The sequence below is a fragment of the Typopeltis vanoorti genome, chromosome 7 (genome assembly GCF_054136105.1).
Source record: "Typopeltis vanoorti isolate ZY-2024b chromosome 7, IOZ_Tvanoo_1.0, whole genome shotgun sequence".
NCBI classification, from domain to species: Eukaryota; Metazoa; Arthropoda; class Arachnida; order Uropygi; family Thelyphonidae; genus Typopeltis; species Typopeltis vanoorti.
Window position 1 is genome coordinate 63,208,466 of NC_143555.1, and position 20,654 is coordinate 63,229,119.

A 20,654-nucleotide genomic window follows, 5' to 3' on the forward strand; every position below is an offset into this window, starting at 1 on the left:
TATTATAGTCTAACCAAGTGCAAAATAAACTTCCAACATAAGGATTTGTAATTTTTCACCGTCTATGCTTATTCCTCTATTTAGGTCTATTTTGTTCAGTATGTATTCTAAAAGTGCTAGTAAACATATTAGGGGTAGATCACATCGCCTTGGCAGACCCCTCTCTTTATATCTATATTTATAAGTGATCAAATAGGGTTATTTGTGTGGTCTGATTTTTGTTAATTTCTTTTATCATGTGGATATAAGTAGGGTCCACATTTATTTCTAGTAAGGCATTGATGACTGCATTGTGTTCTATGGTATCAAATGCTTTTTTAAAATCAATAAAAAGGAAACATAGAGGAATTCGATATTCTCTGCATTTTTCTGTTAGTTGTGAAATGACCTGGATATGATCTATTGTGGAGAAGTCTCTTATGAATCCTGCCTGCTCTCTACTGGAATTGTCTTCGAGTGTGTTTTGGATTGTGTTCAGTATTATTCTGTTCATGATTTTATACATATGAGAGAGTAGACAGATTGGAACGATAGTTTTTAATGTCTTCCTTGTTCTCTTTTTTGAATAGAAGTATGGTTTTTGAGGTCTTTCATTCCTCTGGAATCTTTCTTTCTTTGAAGTACCATATGAATCAAGGCTTAGAAAATAATTGGTCCACCTTGTTGGATTTCTTCAGCCTTAACATGATCAAGTCCTGAGGCTTTACCTTTACTAATTTTCTTAAGGGGATGTTCTATTTCTTCTGGAAGTACATCTGGTAAATTGTTTGGTTTTGGAATGATAGGTTCTGAAACTTGGCACTTAGTGCATAGAGATCTCTATAAAAATTCTGCACAATTTCTTCTATCTTTTTTCTATTAGTATGTTTTCCTCCATTTTGATCCTGTAAAGCAGATGGAATTGACTGTTTAAAATTTAAATCTTTCTCTATTTTTTTTCAGACTGGTTTTTGCCTGCACTGCTTCTCTTAGTTTTTGTATCCTGAAAGCTTTGTAGTCATCTGGAATTCTTTTCCTTAGTAACTTACAGATAATTTTGTATTCTAGAAAATTTTCTTCAGATTTCTTCAGTTCTTTTCTCTTTTTCAGTAGTTCTATAGTTTGAGGTGAGAATCTTTCTCTTTTCTTTTGTGTCACAGGAATTTCTGATTTTTACTTGCACTCATTGAATTTATTAATAAAGTCAATATAGTAATCATTTATATAACATTACTTAAATTAAGGGGATATTAATTCCCACATAGTTTTAAAACCGAATAAGAAACTCAAAGATTGGAATCAGAGAGTTTCTTGCCGAATATAGTAAACTATAAAGTATCGGCGGACACTAGCGTTAGCAAATGCAAGTGATCCTAGTACGTAGTACAATATTGGGCAGCTCGTTGCAAAGGGAGAAGTTCAGATCGCTATTCTTAGGTATTTTCCATAATGTAAAAACACATTTCTTAGGAAATGTATGCTGTTATTACATTATGGAGGGGGGTCACTACCCAGACCGGTTTCAGCCTTTTTTGAGGCTTCATCAGCGAGTAGCTAGACCAATTTAAGTAATGTTTTCCAAAACCAAAACCGTTTAATGTTTTCATTGCCGAAATGAAGCTTATTAGCTCTTTATACTTAAGTAATTTATATAACAGTTCTTAATAGTCCATTCAGTCTCTTCTATGTATTTCCTGAGCTTGTGGTAGTCTATTTGTTTGGGTTGTCCTTTGTGGTTTGATGTTGCCCTGATATGTTGTTCTTTTTTGTGATCTATTCTTATAATGGCTCTGAGGAGTCTGTGGTCAGAATCTATATTGAAGTATGTTTCGCCTACATTTGTGCCAACATTTTGTATCAGTCTGTTACAGTCTGTTAAAATGTAGTCAATTTCATTTTTTGTGTCTCCATTCAGTGATTGCCAAGTCCATCTTCTTCCTGGGCATTTGTTGAAAAAAGTGTTCATGATAAAGAGTTATTCAGCTGCAGCAAATTCAGCTAATCTCTCTCCTCTTCTATTTCTTTCTCCCAGGTCATGTGGTCTTATAACTTTTTGCTTTCTTTTCCACATCCTATTTTGGCATTAAAGTCACCACCAACGAATGTGTATGTTTACTTGTAATTTAATGCCTGTTCAAGATTCATGTAAACATTTTAAATTTCTTGATTATAGTTAGAGTTAAATGTAATGGTTTTAATTCTTTAATAGAAATATTATTATTATCAGGACTCAATAAATTATGCAAAATGTTATTTGCCACCTCCCAGTGGTGTAGCTAGAGGTTTTGCCGCTCTGGGTGGTCCCTGCATTTGCCGCACACCAAAAATACTACAAAAAGTCAAAATGACGTATAAGGAAATAAATTAAAACACTATGTTTATTTTTGAAGTAAAACCTTAATTACAACATTCCAAAATGTTATTTTTCTTGCTTTTCTGTTAGCAAAATTATCAATGACATTGTCGAAGTCTATTTCATTACTCAATTGCTGTTCTATAGACAGTATGACAAGATTTCTTAAACACAAAGTGTAGCCCAGGGTGGGCCTCCCCCCCTCTTCCCCCTAGCTACGCCACTGCCCCCACCTTATTTTTTTAAAATAATGTCTCAATATCGATAAAGATTCCATAAGCGATTTGTGGTGTCATATCATGGTTGCAGAAAATTTCATTTGTATAAGAACTGCTTGAAAGAAAGAAAAAAAAAAAAAACAGCCAACTAATAAGAATAGGTAGAACAGTAAAAAAAAAATTTTTTTTTTTTGGGGGGGAGGGGGGGGAGAATATTTTTTACTTTAATTTTTGTTACTAGAAACTAGAAGGGCCCTTTATGATTAAGTAATGATTAAACATATTTCTGTGTTTTCTTAAATTAAAAAAAAATCTCTTCAGAAAGGTATTTTTTATTAAACAAAGAAGATTTTATTTTGTTAGGTCTGCAGCTGCTCGCTAAAGGTGAGTGGGAAAGCATATGTGTCGAGCCCTGATTATTATCATCACCAGACCTGAATGGAGTCAAAAGATTCATTGCTAGAGGTCCATAGTATTATGCAAAAAAAGATTTGAAGGGGACAAATTAGTCATGGAAAGAGTGCAGAAGTAGAAAACAAAGATGATATCAGAACAGTACAATGTTAGTTATGATGACAGGCTGAGGGAATGTGAACTGCAGAGTTTGGTAACAGAAGAAGGATATGACTGAGACTTAAACTGTGGAGGAGGTAGTTACAGGGTTGAGACTGGAGAGTTTTTTGCTTGATAGAACAGGGAGTGAGAACAAGGGGGGGGCATTCCTGGAAGTGTGAGCAAAATTGTAAGGAGTGGTTTCTTTGTATGGAGAGTGGATGAACCATGGAATGTATTGTCTGATAGAGTGGGGAGAGCACAAACAGTCAATGGGTACAAGGAGTGGTATGATAGACTTGGTGTTTTTCTAGGGTGGGCCTCCACCATGAGTCTTGTGACTCCATAGCAGCCTGAATTATAATAATAAGATCATTGAACTATGCCTTAGACCAATCCACAGTTCCTGCATTCAGAACACTTTCTGGCAACACAATCCACTTACCAACCACTCTCCACGCAAAGAACTTGCTCGATTGTTCACACTCATTTTATACAGCTTCCAGGGATGGATTCAATTAAAAATCTTCTCCCAATTTATTTCATAATGACCCCTTGCCAGCTTATGTTTCAAACATATCCTCTTTCCTTACTGTTCACAAGGCTCTGCAATCTATTTTCCCTCAATCTGCCTTCATATCTCACATTCCAGAGGCCTGACTTAGAGAATCTTCTCTGCATCCTCTCTAAGATATCTTCATTCCCTAAAAAAAAAGGAGACCAAATCTGTGCACAGAAGTTTTATGTGGACTGATCAAAGCTTTATACAAGGGAACCATAACACTTTGTTTATGCATATCAAGGTTCTCCTGATCACAGCAATAATCCATCATGATGTTCTTACAGTTTTAGCATTGTGAAGCCTAAACCTTAAGTCTCTGTCCACCACCTCTCACAGATCTCTCATTTCTTCCATCTTCTTCAAAATATTCCCATTAACTGTATATTCAACATCCCATCTCATCCCATTCCATCCTTGCCTACCAAATTTAAAAACCTCACAATCTGCATCATTAAACTTACATCTCTTATAAATTAAAGATACCAACTGCCAACATATTTATCATATAGAATCTTAAAATCCTTAACACTCCTTGCATTAACAACACATTCTGGTAATGCATTCCATTCACTGACAATTCTCCATGTAATCTACTCCTCACACCCCTCTTTACCACACTTTTACATAACTTCCAGGGATGACCTCTGGTTCTTCTCCTCTCACCTTCTACTCTTTTTATAACCCCTCTGGATTAATCTGATAAAATCCTCTCATTAACTTAAATGTCTCTGTCATATCACCTCTTTTCCTCCTATCCACCAAACTCTGCACTCCACATTTCTTCACCCTCTCTCTCCATAGCCAGCACTCCAAAGTTGCAACATTGTCTTAGTCACTTTCTCTGGATCCTCTCCAATGTCTGCACATCACACTGAAAAACCAAGTAACCAGTTCTGAGCAAAATAGTCCAAGTATGGTCTGACCAGTGCCTTATACAGTGGCACAACCACTTCCTTTTCACTGCATGTTAGAGTACTTCTCATAGCAGCACTACAATGTTCAACCTTTCAAACACTAGAAATACATCCTATAAACTTCAGTCTACTGTCAACCCAAATCTCCCAAATCTCTAATCTCATCCACTTCCTGCGGTATGGCACCATTGATGATAGCACAGCCTTATATTTCTGCACTCCAATATGCAACACCTTGCGCTTATTGATATTAAAACTACAACCCCACTCTTTTGTCCAAGTAAAGAATCTATTCAAATCTCCCTGAAGAGAATTAACATCAACAGTGCTACTTATAATTCTTCCCAACTTTGTATCATCAGCAAACAATTGCTGATCCCCAGTTAGTCAACATGATATATCATTTATAAGCAAGTTAAACAACACGGGCCCTCATATCACCCCTCTTTCTCCTGTTAACTGGATTCTGCAATCTACATACTTGCAATCTGTCCTCATAACCTAAATCCCATAATCCGGATATAATCTTTGTAACTCTTCTTTGCACCCTTTCCACTGCTTCTTTATCCTCTTGGGAGACCAAATATGCACACAATAATCCAGGTGCAGTCTTATAAAGAGGCTGAAAGTTTATTTTTCACTTGTTTAGACTATAATAAATTTAGTTTAATCCTTTATCCAAGTGTGAGCAAACAAAGTTTGCGCCTAAAAGTATCTTCAGGACTGGGGTAAGGTGGTACAACACCAGGCAACTCGTTGCAAAGATGGAGCAAGCTAACATCACTCCTATCTCAGTATCTCCCATAATGCAAAAGACATCTCCTTGCGGATATGTATAATGTTATGCATTAAGGGAAGGGCCACTACCCAGACTAGTTTCGACCTTTATTGAGATCTCTTCAGTGGGATCCAGGCCCAAGTGAAGATACCAGGCAGAAGCATTAGCAAGGTCTTGCTCACACTTGGATAAAGGATTAAACTAAATTTATTATAAAGAGGCAAAATGACTTCATTATACTTGCATGTCAAGGTTCACTTCAACATCACAATTATCCTCTGAGTTGTATTTACAGCTTTTGCTATGGGACCTTTTGAACTTCAAATTCCTATCCACCATATTCCTATCCATCAATACGACAAGATCCCTTGCCTCCTCAGTTTTTTGTGGCATAATCCCACTAATACAATATGCCGCTGGAACTCTAATCATGCCAAAGTGCATAACTTTACACTTACTAACATTAACTTTCAGCCACTTTCATTTGCCCAAATTTCTAGCCTATTCAAATAAATTTGTAAGTGCTGAATATCAGTAGCATCCCTGATTGCCCTACCTATCTTTGCATCATTGGTAAACAATTGCACATCTGATGTTAGACCCTGCCTAATGTCATTAATGTACAGATTGAACAATAATGGCCCAAGAACTGAACCTTGAGGTACACCACTGGTCACTTTAAATTTGGCAGATTCACACCCACTGTATACCACTAATCATATATTTGGTTTAATCCTTTATCCAAGTGTAAGCAAACAAAGTTTGAGCCTGAAGTATTTTCACATAACCAAGTGAAAAAACCTCCATCAACTATCTTTAATCCAGAGAATTTTAATAATAAGGTGTTGACACCTTTTTGGTAACTGGTATATGGAAATATGACTTCTGCATTACTTCCACCTTGGTATTACCACCTCTGGGTCAGGCTCCCACTGATGAGACCTCAATAAAGGTCGAAACCGGTCTGGGTAGTGACCCTTCCCATAATGCATAGCATTATACATACCCATAAGGATATGTGCTTTGTATTATGGGATACTAAGGCAAGTGATGAGAAGTTATAACACTTTGCCACAAGTTGCCCCAGTCCTGAAAATACTTCAGGCACAAACTTCATTTACTTACACTTGGATAAAGGATTAAACCAAATATATAACTGGCATAACCAAGTGAAAAAAACTTCCATCAACTATCTCTAATCGAGAGAATTTTAATAATAAGGTGTTGACACCTTTTGGCAACTGGCATATGGAAATATGACTTCTGCATTACTTCCACCTTAGTATCACCACCTCTGGGTCTGGCTCCAACTGATGTGCTTTTGTGCAGAAATGGTTACTTTCCCTGAGATGTAGGCTCTGCTTGTGGGTAGATTATTGCCTGTCTCTGAGTGGGGCCACTGCTGAGATTATGGCTCTGCTTGGTGGTGGGGTGAGATCATCACTGAGTGGAGCCATCACTGAGTTGGACAGTCCTTCAGTCATTCGTAGAGAGTGGTCTGGGGGACAGCCTAATTTTTAGAGAAGTATTTACTTAAACAGCACCTCAATAAAGGTCAAAACCGGTCTGGGTAGTGACCCCTCCCATAATGCATAGCATTATATATACCCATAAGGATATGTGCTTTGTATTATGGGATACTAAGGCAAGTGATGAGAAGTTAAACCACCTTTGCCACGAGTTGCCCCAGTTCTGACAAATACTTCAGGAAAACTTTATTTGCTTACACTTGGATAAAGGATTAAACCAAATATATAGTTGGTAGCATAACCAAGTGAAAAAACTTCCGTCCACTGTATAACACTTTTTGATATCTGTCTATCAACCATCTCCTGTCCCAAGTCAAGTGTTTATATTCCAATCTCATATTCTCCAGTTTATGCAACAGTCTTCTATGTGGTATCCTATCAAATGCCTTAGAAAAATCCAATATTATCATAGTATATCCATTCCCTTTATCCGACTTGGCCATAACATTGTTATAAAATATGAGCAAATTGCTAAAACATGACCTTCCTTTAGTAAACCAATCTCCTTGCAGAGTATAGTTGTATGTCTACCCATTTCTGTATGCGAGTTCTTACCAACTTCTCTAAAATCTTCACTACCACACCAGAGATACTGATAGGTTGGTAGTTAGACACATCAGTTTTTGCACCTACCTTTTACAATGGAACTATCATCCATTCCTTCCATTCCTGTGGTATCATTCCTGAGCTAAGACCCAAGTTATACAAACATGTCAAATGCCTAGCCAATTTGGCTGAGCATTCCTTTAGCAAACAGGCTAATATTCCATCTGTCCCTATAGACAAATTCTTATCCAGGTTATGTAACAGCTCTTCTACTTCATTTTCATGAACCATGTTACATACAAATGGTTGATGCCAACATTCAAATTAATTCTGCAGATCATTTTCTGAAAGGGATCTCCATCATTTTTGCTTTCACATCTTCTGCTGACAAAAATTTGGTTCCTTTGAGCACAGACTTGATCTTTGGAAAGAGACAGAAGCCACAGGGAGCCAGGTCTGGTGAATGGAGTGGGTGCTCAAATACAGTGATGTTGTGATTAGCTAAAAACTGCTTCAAAAACTGCTGTGTGACCCTATTATAAGTTTGTAAGTCTCAATCATATCATTCCTCTTTCTCCTGTTTGTTAGTGTCTGCAGTCTACAAATTCTCAATCTGTCTTCATAATCAGTATTCCACAATTCTGATATCATTTTTAACTCTCCTTTGAACTTAATCCACTATATCAGAATCACAATGGAAACCAAGAAACCAAATGAAGTCTTTTGCCTTGTAAAGAGGCAAAATGACATCCTTATCTTTACATGTGAATGTTCGTTTCAGCATTGCAATTATCTTTTGAGTTCTATTTGCAATCTGTACTACATGGCCCCTGAACTTCAACTTGGTATCTACTAACACTTCAAGATCCCTAGCCTAATCAGCTTCTTCTAGCATAATCTCACCAATATGATACGACATTGGATATCTAATCATGCCAAAGTGCATGACTTTACATTTACTGACATTGAACTGACATCCATTTTCTCATGTCCACGTTCCAGCCTATTCAAATCATTCTGCAAGTACTGCATATCAGCAGCATTCCTGATTACCCTGCCTATCTTTGCATCATCAGCAAATAAATATATGTTGCCTCTCAAATCCTTCCCAATATCATTAATGTACAAAGTGAATAACAGTGGACCAAGGACTGATCCTTGTTACCTTAAATCTTGCATAATCAGATTCCCTGTATACCACTTTTTGATATCTGTCAGTCAGCCATCCTCTTATCCAAGCTAATATTTTATAATCCAAACTCATATTCTCCAATTTCTGCAACAGTCTTCCATGCTGTATTCTACCAAAAGCCTTAGCAAAATCTAAAACTATCATGGTGTATCCAATCCCATTGTCAACTTCAATGGTAACAATATTACAGAATGTGAGTAAGTTGCTAAAACATGACCTTCCCTTAGCAAACCCATGCTGTTCATTGCAAAGTAGAGATTAACTGTCAGCCCATTTCTGAATGCAAGTCCTAACCAATTTTTCCAAAATTTTCACCACCATTCCTGAGGTACTGATTGGTCGATGGTTGGATACACAGGTCTTTGCACCATACTTGTGCAATGGGATTACCATACATTCTTTCTATTCTGCAGAATCTTCCCTGTTCTGAGACTCAAATTATATAGCCTGGTCAAAGGAATAGCCAGTTCAGCTGAACACTCTTTTAGCATGTGTGTGTGTGTGTGTGTGTGTATGTGTGTGTGTGTGTGCTGATATCCCATCAGTCCCTATTGATGAATTCTTATTCAGTTTGTGCAACAGTTCTAATGCTTCCTTTCCTCTTCGTACACCTGAGTTTTTTCAGAAGAGGTAGCAATGAACTCAATGTTGCATACATCAGATTGATAGCTTTTAGCAAAATGGACACTCATCAGCCTATCTTTATAATTAACATTGTACAATCCTGATACCACCTTTGTTATCTGCCTCTGCACTGGAAACAGTGCAGAGTGATCAGTATTGCAGCAATCCACTAAGTTACCTTCACCATCTTTGCAATATGTTTCCCAAATTTCAAGTTTCTATCAATCATCACCCCCCAGATCCCTTGCCTTCTTCCCCTACTTTCTCCAAAACAGTTCCTCCAATGCAGCCTCCCATCGATGTATGCCAAACTTCAAGACTTTAAATTTGGCTCCATTAAACTGAGACCCCCAGTCTGAAGGGTTACACATCTGCACTATTACTAATAACCCTTCCGAGCTTTACATAATCTGCAAACAACTGAATATCTCCCTACAGTCCACTGACAATGTCACTGATATAAAGGTTAAACAATACAGGTTCCAGTACTAGCCCTGTGGAACCCCCACTTGTAACCTTCTGCCTCCTTGATATTGCCTCCCTCCCCATACACAACTGTCTGATACCCAAACTACCAAACCCACTGTCACTGTTTCCTCCTTGCATCTCTATCTTGTATGGACATAACTCTTTTCTATCGTCAATAGCACTCCACTTCCCTTTTTAATCCTCCAATCTTCATGAAATAGATCATACCCTTCCATCACTATTCCTGCCAGGATGTCATCCTCATCCAACCATGTCTCACTTATTCCAACAATTCTTGGATGCGCAGACTTAATTAATGCATCATTAATTAAGTCTGAAACTTGCTATCAAACTTGCTAATAAAGTTGTGAAACTTGCTATCAAAAATAGCAAGTTTCACAACTGATACTGCTTTCTTCCAACTGCCCTAGATCATCGCCCAAGCACCTGACATCTTTACCTGCCAATTATATGCCATGGCAATGCTCTAAGCTGACTCTTCAGTTTATCATAATCACCTGCTTTTTAATTTAAATAAGCCTCCTCCCCCCCCCCCCCCTTCTCAAGAGAAAATTTTGTATGTCTGGCAATTCTGCAGGCCAATTTCCCAAAGTAAAGAAAGTGTGGCTACATTTTTTATAGTTTCTTTGATGCTATGACCAGATATACCACTCTTGCAGCATGAGTCCCCCTCCATTACATATTGTCTCAGTATCTCTCATCATCTTAAATCCAATATGATGTAATTAAAAAAATGTGATGCAATATTGGAAAATGCAATTAAAATTCAGGAAGTTAATTATGACATCTGCATGCAGCAGTTAGTCAGAATCCATTGCAAAATCTAGATAAATTACAGATCTCCCTTCAACTATTTCAACATTCTTTTTATCAGTGATAAAGGGAGAAAACAGGCTGATCTTCACAGACAGATGATTGGCAGTTATCAACCCAACTGGATCCTAATCCTAGCCAGTTTCTTTAATGCCTTGAAACAAACCACCATTTGGCAGCTGACACACTGAATGCAGAGTTCTGGGCCTTGAAGCCTCTGCAGCTCAATTGGAAGAACGATGGTACGTTGCGCCCTTCGATTAGAAAAAGCCTAAGTTCGATTCCCGTCATGACGGGAGGAATCTTTATATGGACTTTTTCAATTGAAGGTGAGTTAGCCGATCTCATACGGTGGTAGCAGGGTTTTTTCTCTCCCGGAAACTCGAGTTTTTCATCCCGCATACAGACAAATTGGCCCTTTAGAACACACGCAATTTACAGACAAAATTACTAGCTGTGGTGGTGGTTGTGGGCAGTAGATGGAGTTGATGTAAGTGATTGGTAGTAGAGGAGACGGAGTGTTGTATAGTAGGTGTCCTCCCGTGATGAGTCTTCAGACTCCTTGGAGATGTTGCAAATAATAATAATAATAATAAAATAATTTCTTTCCAATTTATGTCCTCATAGTTGACATCGTCCATAATAATTACTCGACATGCGCTCATTCTGCTGATTTCCCAGTGGATGCCATTCTGCCTTATAGCCATCTACATTCTTTCTTATACTCCCTCTAGGTTATCACAATTTCCACTTTCCCACTCTTCTTATTTGCTTGTACCCGCAACTCTTTCATACTTTCTCACATATCACACTTGTCACTTGCAAGATCATACAAACCAACCAAAATAACCATCTCTTTCACTTTCCCTCTCTGCTTGTCTCCAGGGAAACAATTTCATCAATGCTCTCTTTGATCACTTCTCTCATCATGGAATCACCATACCAAATCTCTCCTCACATCCCTACCTTTCTTTCATTTCTCTGATATATACTACCTGCTTGGTGTTTCTCCAAACATCCTATCCCACCCCATTCTGATGATAGTTATAGAGAGATAAAAATAACTTGAATAGTTAACTAAACTTAAAAAAAAAGCCTATTCCAAACCAATGATCAATTTTTATAAAACTGGCATATACTATGCTCAAAGTCACACAAATAATAAGAATTGAATCAAATTCTTATCATAGACTCTAATATTATTATTTATGAAGAACCTTTCGAAAACTTATAAATGAAACCGATGGTGAATCGTCAATTAAAGAGTTCTGCAAAAAATTCAACATCGATGATGCTGTGGACAACATTAGAGAATCATGGAATGAGTTGAAATCAACCACAATGAACCATGTGTGGAAAAAAAATTGGCCAGAATGCATTACAAGTAATGATTCTGAATTTGAACCCTTTTCTGAAATTAGACAAAATATATTGAACCTAGTAAATGAACTTGGTTTTGAGGATGTGGAACAGTGTGATGTAATCGATTTGCTAGATGCTGATAGAGAACCACTTTCTAATGAAGAATTAATACAGTTAGAAACAAACCGTACATTTGATGAGGAACGACAAGAGCAGTTGTTTGCCGACAATTAACCTCAAAGGATTTATCGAATGTGCTTATTCATTTCAAATAAGGAATAAACATTCTACTTCAAAACAATCCTAATGAAGAACGCAGCGCCAAAGTTTCTCGCGGCATTAACACAGTTCCAACATGTAAAGCTTATACTTATTATTCTCCCACCAATGCCTCACGGCTAGACAGAATGCTAAACCCTTAGTATGGAGTTATTGTTATTATTATTATTACTACCCCAAGACCTCATGGAGTCAAAGACTCATCTGGGAGGTCCTTTTATCTCTCTCTCTCTCTCTCTCTCTCTCTCTCTCTCACACACACACACACACACACACACACACACACACACACACACACACACACACACACACACACACACACACACACACACATCTCATCACACTGTGTCATACCTTGAGTGGTGGTGTGCTTGTCACACCACCACTCAAACTCCTTGCAGACACCACACTCTTGAGCAAGGCATTCCAATCATTCACAATTCTGCACAAAAAAAACCTGCCTCTCACTCCCCTACTCACACCACAAGTTATACATTGCTTGTGTCAGATACTGTCTTATGAATTTCCATGCACCTGTGAACATCTTTTTTGCATACTCATTTACCCAACATATTGATGCTAGTTGACTACAGAGCTTCCCATAATCACCCACCTTATACTTCCACACATATCCGTTTTTGGCAGTAATGTTTCACTACCTCCCCAACAAGTACCTCATGATCACCATCACCAACTGGTGGCATTGTCAATAGCTCATTAACAACTTCATCTTGTGAAGTTATCACCAAATCCAAAACACTAACGCCTCTAGTTGCTTCAGTCACATGCTTCTTAAGATATTTATCCCTCAGAAATTCAACAAACTGACCTTCTTGTTCCCATATATTATCTCCTCCTCCCATTCTATATTCATATAATTAAGTCATCCATCAGGATCCCTTCTTTTTTAGATGGCCAACCAATTTTCTGAACATTTCACACTCAGTATTCTCTACCTTCCCTGGCTTATAACATCATGCTATTAGATATACAAGTCTGTTAATTCGAGCTTGCATTTCAAATCATTCTAACCTATCAATAAACTTTTCACATACATTAATGCTTTCCTACTTTTGGTTCACTCTAACAGTCTGGATAAAATCCAGGGCAGAACTCGAACTTCATGCCAAAGCTTTCCATGCGTTAATGTGTGCTTGCTTTACAGAAGCAGGCCACAAGTAGAAAAAACACACCAAACAAACAAAACAAACACTACTGAAAGATACTTGTATCTAGCATGAAAAAAATGTAACACAATTTATGATAAAAAGCCACACTATGTACTATTTATAATAAATTTAGTTTGATCCTTTATCCAAGTTTGAGCAAACAAAGTTTGTGCCTGAAAATATCTTCAGGACTGAATATGGTGTTGTACTACCTTACCAGGGTAAGGCAGTACAACACCGGGCAACTTGTAGCAAAGGTGGACCAAACTAACATCACTCCTATCCAAATTTATATGATAAATTTAGTTTAATCCTTTATCCAAGTGTGAGCAAACAAAGTTTGCACCTGTAAATATCTTCAGGACTGCATATGGTGTTGTACTGCCTTACCCCGGTAAGGTAGTACAACACCATATGCAGTCCTGAAGATATTTTCAGGTGCAAACTTTGTTTGCTCACACTTGGATAAAGGATTAAACTAAATTTATTATAGTCTAACCAAGTGAAAAATAAATTTTCAATATGTACTATTTAAAAACACTTTTATTAGCACAGCTCAAATATATCTCTACATTCATTCACAACACTAGCGACAAAATTCATTTAAAAAATGTGAGGATCCTTCGACAAGTACATTTTTTGTACTGAGTGGGTTTTGCATAATTTATTGATCCCTTCATATACGGCATGATTTATCTCAAAAGTACAAATTAATAAGTTTAAAAACTTGTATATTTTCACTTACAGGCTCAACGTCAGCAAAAGTCTGATGGATTGTTTTATTAGGATTCAGTCCTTCTACATTATTAACTAGGGAGTCATCCCCTTGACAAAAGTGAGGGGCAGAGAGAATAATTGGTAATCCTGGAAAAGATAATTGATGCAAGACAGATAAAAAATGAAAATAAATAGTAAAAAGTAATTAACAGTAAAAAGAAATTTCTTTGCTTGATTATATAAAATGTGTAATTCTAGAAAAGATATTAAGCACCTATACTAATTTGAGAGATACTACATGAAGATAATACATCTACAGTAAAAATAATGCAAGCTATTTTGTATGAGTAATGAAGTGAGCATGAAAATACATTTTTCTAAAGTACAATAATATATAAAATGCAACTTATTTTCTACCTTTCTTGCATGGTGCCAGATTCATAATTCCTGATAAATGTGAAAGTTCTTCAGGATAGAAACATATATTGTCAGGATTATCTTCAGGTTTTGCAAAAAGTTCATCTGGGGTAATGAAACGATAAGTTGGGATGCCATTAATGTCGATATCTTTCTCATATGTAAGGAAAACTGACCTATAAATTAAATTCAGATATTAATAAAGATTACAATAAGTAAATTAATTTCTCAGTATAAAAGAGACATATAACTGATTATAGTGCATAACATTAAAGTGTACAAGTTAACATAAGTATATATAAAGCTATAGTTATTCACTGTGACATCCAGTTGTGTTAGCATTCAGCATATGCTGTCATTTTTGAACTTGAAAATATTGAGATATACTACCTTTAAAAAGTATTTGAAGCATTATTTTGTGTCTCTATACTTTTAGGATACCTTTCAAAACAATATCGCACCTTATGATAAATGACATTTTATAAACTATAAGTTGATATTCAAATGTACTCATGACTGGCAGTTTGACTTGATGAGAACATTGTTTACTTTGCCCACCATTTTGCATTGTTTTGATATACATGTGATGTACATGCACATTTGTGTTCTCCAATTTTTGAAGTAAGTCACGTGGAGACAAATGGTTTGCATCGTGTTTTATTTTAAACTTGACAAAACTGCTTCACAGACCTTTGAAATGAAAGCAGTCATCATTTGGAAAAATTCATTATTGCTGCTTCCAAATAAAATTGGACAGGTCCTGTCACACATCAAAAGCATAATAATGACTGTTTTTTTTTTTTTTTTTTTTATAATCATGAAGGAATCAGAAATTTATAATATTGGTATTACACTTAGATATATCTTATACATGCAAGAGACAATATTTGCTGAAAATAAGAAAATTATGATACATTTAAAAATGGTTTCATCATCATCATGAAGATATGAAAGAGCATATCGCCTGGGAAAGGGTTTTTTTTTTTTTTTTTAGTTAAAACAATAATGTAGGTATTGAGGTTTAGTACTGACATGTGTGGCTTTGTGATTTCATGATTTCTTTTTTTGTTCCCTGAGATAAAACTGCAGCTTAAAAGTCAGATATCCACAAGGGCATTGAGTGAGTAGGATGCATTAACTTGGTATGAGAGAAAAAAGATAAGTTTCAATATAAATAATTACAGTACAGTACTTGTTCTAAATTGACAAAGAGCTCTGCTTATTAGAACATTTTTAGAGTTTTGTTGTTTAGAGTATTATATTATTATTATTATTACTGTATCTCCATGGAGTCCGTAGACTCATTGCAGGAGACCCAAACTATCAAAACAATATCTATCATCAATATCATATCCCTTCTTGAATTCATTTACAGACCAAGAACTCCCAACTGAGTCAGGCAATGCATTCCACTCATTCACCACCCTCTAGGTGAAAAACCTCATTCTCACACCCTTGTTAACCACACTTTTCCTTAATTACCAGGGATGACCGCTTGTTCTTCCATCACTATCACACAGCTGAAACATTTCCACTGCATCAATCTTATAAAAACCTTTTAGTAATTTAAATGTTTCTATCATATCCCCTCTTCTCTGCCTATCAACCAACATCTGCAATTCACATACTCTCAATCTATCAATGTAGGGAGCATTTTTTACATCACTCACCAACTTAGTCACTCTCCTCTGAACCCTCTCCACAACCTCCTCATCTCCAAGGAATCAAGGTGACCAGACCTGAGCACGGTAATTCAAATGTGGAAGTATCAATGCTTTATAAAGGGGAATAATAACCTCTTTATCTCTGGATGTTAGTGTGTTCCTCAACAACAAGTAATCCTATGTGCAATCTTGGACACCTTAGCAATGTGTCCCCTGAACTTCATCTTCCTATCTACCAACACCCCTAAGTCCCTAGCCTCATCAATTTCTTGGAGTACTGTTTTATCAATGTAGTACACAGCTGGTAATCTTTTAATCCCAAAATGCATGACTTTACACTTTTCCACATTGAACTGACATCCATTACCTTTTGCCCATCCTACCAGCTTATTTAAATCATCCTGCAAATTTTCAACATCAGCTTGATTTTTTATTGCGCTACCCAACTTTGCATCATCAGCAAACAACTGAATCTCCCTTTAAGCCATTTCCTATATCATTTATGTACAAATTAAAAAACAATGGCCCAAGCACAGAGCCCTGAGGCACACCACTGGTAATCTGCCTCATCCTGAACTCGGCTACTCCATACACCACCTTCTGGTATCTCTCCCTGAGCCATTCTCTTATCCATATCACCAATTCAGTATCCATTCCCATCTGCTCCAAATTGCATAACAGTGTTCCATGGGGTATCCTATCAAAAGCCTTAGCAAAATCCAGAAGTACCACTGTGTAGCCAGTTCCTTTGTCCAACTTAGATGTCATTCTATTATGAAAAGAAAAGTTAATAGATTGCTAAGGTAGGATCTACCTTTAACAAAACCATGTTGGCCTCTATAGAGTATCATATCCTGATCCACCCATTCTTGAATTTTGTCTTTACCCAACTTTTCCAATACTTTTACCACAACTCCTGAGATGGTGATTGGTCTGTAATTAAATACCACAGTTTTAGAGCCACCCTTATGCAAAGGAACCACTTTGCCTAATTGCCACTCCCTAGGGACCATACCAGAGTTCAAACTTAAGTTAAATATCCGAGTAAGAGGGGTTGATAATTCCTTTGCACATTCACGCAACACCTGAGCTGATATTCCATCTAAATCTACAGCAGTGTTCACATTTAAATTTTGCAATATATTAAATACCTCTGATTTCTTAACTTCAATTCTCACATTAGTTATTGCTACAGGTACAGAGATATCCTCACTTGGATGATAGACTTTTGTAAAGTGATCACTCAGTAACTCGACAATTACATCTAATTTTGTCACCTCCATACCATCAGCACCCACTAAAGTTATCCTTCCGAAGTCATTCTTCCTTTTACTTGCCACATAGTGGAAGAACGCTTTGGGATTACCCTTGATCTCCTTGGCTAAGGTCTTCTCATAATCTGATTTAGCTTTTCTTATTATATTGGTAACCTTCCTAGCTTGAGCCTTGTACTGCTCATGTGTGTACTGATCATCTTTCTCCTTGTAAATTCTCCATAACGTTTTCTTTTTTTTTGCAGATCACGCTTGATACTACTATTCATCCATCTGGGTACACAATCATATTGCCTTCCTCAGATACCCGCTGATTTTATCCCATGCACTGCTAACAACTTTCCCTGCGATAAGTTCTGCCATGGGACGGCTGTAAACACACTCTGAAGCTTGTTATAATTTCCTAACCTGTAGTTCCATATATATCCCTTCTTAAGAGAGAAATTCCACAAATTTTGCAACTGCCCAAGTCAATACCATATGATTGATCTCACCAATTGGAGGTAACGAGAACACCTTACTTATGCACATATCCTCTGAACCAATGACCAGGTCCAACACTCTCGCACCACGTGTCCCTTCAGTTATGTGCTGTTTCAAGTAATTATCTCGTAGAAGATGTATGAATTCCATTTCCTTTTTGCTACGTGATATTTCCTCCTTCCAATTGATATCACCATAATTAAAATCCCCCATAATAATCACTAACCCTGCACTCATTGCACTAATTTGCTGATGCAAGAATTCAATATCACCCAATGTATCCCCTGGCCTATAGCACAAACCAACTGTATATTTGGTTGCATTGGTCACTATTTCACACCAGACCACCTCAAATGAACTATCATTCACATGTCTATCATCTTGATATACTACTTTCTTTGGCTGCAACTCATCAGCTATCATCGGCAGTACTCCTACCCCCGTTGTACCCATCACATTCAATTCCAGTGACTACATCGTCTGCTGACAGCCAAATTTCACTAATGCCTACAACTTTTGGTGAGATTGCACTGACTAATGCCAAAAATTCTTCCCTCTTATTTCAAATGCTTCTTGCATTAGTATACATGCAGATTCCTTTTAGTTCTTGTACTAGCTTTAGAACTGATATACATGTCAGTAATTTCAGTAGTCCCATGCCGATTTGTATCCACTCTATTCTGCAATTTATTCTGCGAATAAGGATCAACAAATATACAATCATTGCTTAAGTTTCTCCCTCTTACACCCAACCTTTTCAATTTTAGTTTCCCTGCCCAATTACTTCAACTTGTTCAGAAAATAGTAACTTCTTCAATTGCTTATGACCTTCCATGTTAAGATGCAACCCATCTCTTACATACAACTGTCTTTTGTCTTCAAACACACTCCAGACATCAACAAATTCCAGCCCTCTTTTTTGCACATTCTTGCAATCATATTATTCATTAGCATTGCTTGTCTACTTAACTCATAATTGTCAAAACGAGGAAACACACACACTATCTTCATCCCATTTTAGCATATGTTGTCAGTGTCTTTGTACAGTGTAATGATAATGGTAGCTGCATAGGTCTGTTTGCTAATTTGTTACTTACCTCCCATTTAAGCACTACGTTATACATGGCATATTACAGGATTTTGTGGCATGTGGTGATTGCAGCATGAGTTCAGAAGAGTGGATATTAGGATGCTGGAAAAGTTGGCTGATGTGAGATGAACAATAGGTACAGTGTGTGTGTGTGTGTGTGTGTGTGTGTGTGTGTGTGTGTGTGTGTGTGAGAGAGAGAGAGAGAGAGAGCAAGAGTTATGGAAAAGATAGAAGGCGAGAGTAAGTAGGAGTACCAGAGAATGACAGGGATTGAGAGGAAGGCAAAATAATGCAGAAGTTATGGATAACAGGAAGACAGGTACCACTTACCTGTCTTCCTGTTGAGGGATGTAGGTGAGCAAGAACTGAATGGAGCAGTGAGAAGTATAATGTGTAGAACGTGTGGACAGACTTATGTGTTTGTCGAACATGTTGTTTATTATTTTAACGGTATAATAGAACACAGAAACTAAGTAAATAATTAATTTATTAACTTGATGCTGATATTTTGCTGGTAGTATAACCAGCATCTTCAGAGCACAAAAACACTGTTTGTTACAATACGCGAGACTAAAACAACATGGTGTACTTAAACAAAATCGTAGCAGCAACACAAAGACTAAAGTCCTGATTTTGGCGCCCTCTATCTGAAAAAAAAAAAAAAACCTATCATATATTACTAGAGTCCTAGAAAAGTGCTAGTTTTTTCTTAATATACTGTCTCCCAGATCTTCAGCAAGTTAATACAGCCATATTTGTTGAGATTTGGAGTGTGTTTTAGGGCTTCTGTCACCTCTAAGAACAATCTCTCTGATTTATACGGGTTTCTGTGTAGTACTTTTGTGTTTTTCCAGTTGATCCTGTGTGCAGGGGTATGTATAGCCAACTTTTACATAGAACACCTGGAAAAACAAGCAATCAATACAGCCACTCTCAAACCAACACTTTGGCTACGCTATGTTGATGATGTGCTTGCTATTTGGCCACATGGCCCTGAGACATTGAAAACATTCTTAGCACATTTAAATAACCAACATCCAAAAATCCACTTTACTATGGAACTGGAAGTTCCATAGTAAAGTGGATAAACTGGAATAAAGTGGATAAAGTGGATAAACTGGAACTGTTTGCCCTTCCTGGATACACTCATCACACGTCTCCCAGATGGTTCCTTATCATTTTCAGTTTTTAGAAAACCCACACATACAGGCAGATACTTACACAAACAATCACACCATCATCCTTCTCAACAATATGGCATATTAAAAATGCTAACCCATAGAGCGAGAGCAATCTGTTCCAATGACAAGGCTCTTACTGCTGAACTGACTCACTTACGCCACACCTTCTTGGGCAACGGCTACAATCCATATAAAATAAACAAAATACTAAACACTTCTAAGAAACCCCTCCCACCATCCACCACAGAGAACTACAACAAAACAGTCACCATTCCTTACATTAAAGGCACATCCGAAAAGATCTCAAGAATTCTCAATAAACATAAACTACGTACTACATTCAGACCATGTAGCAAATTAGCCACCCTCATCCGCTCACCCAAGGACAGCATTCCTCCTTTATCACATCCAGGAGTCTACCAAGTACCCTGCTCATGCAATCAAGCCTACTACGGTCAAACAGGAAGAA

General features: G+C 37.1%; 1 protein-coding gene across 1 annotated transcript in view; it reads right to left on the reverse strand.

The window, feature by feature from the left end:
- LOC150104729 (lysosome membrane protein 2-like) overlaps positions 1-20,654 on the reverse strand; it is a 431,261-nt gene that overhangs the window by 90,459 nt on the left and 320,148 nt on the right. Inside the window, exons 8-9 of the mRNA XM_090395911.1 lie at positions 14,494-14,669; positions 14,105-14,223 (exon numbers count right to left, since the gene is read on the reverse strand). Of these exons, the coding sequence (XP_090252037.1) occupies positions 14,105-14,223; positions 14,494-14,669 (295 nt within the window). The remainder of the gene's footprint in view (positions 1-14,104; positions 14,224-14,493; positions 14,670-20,654) is intronic.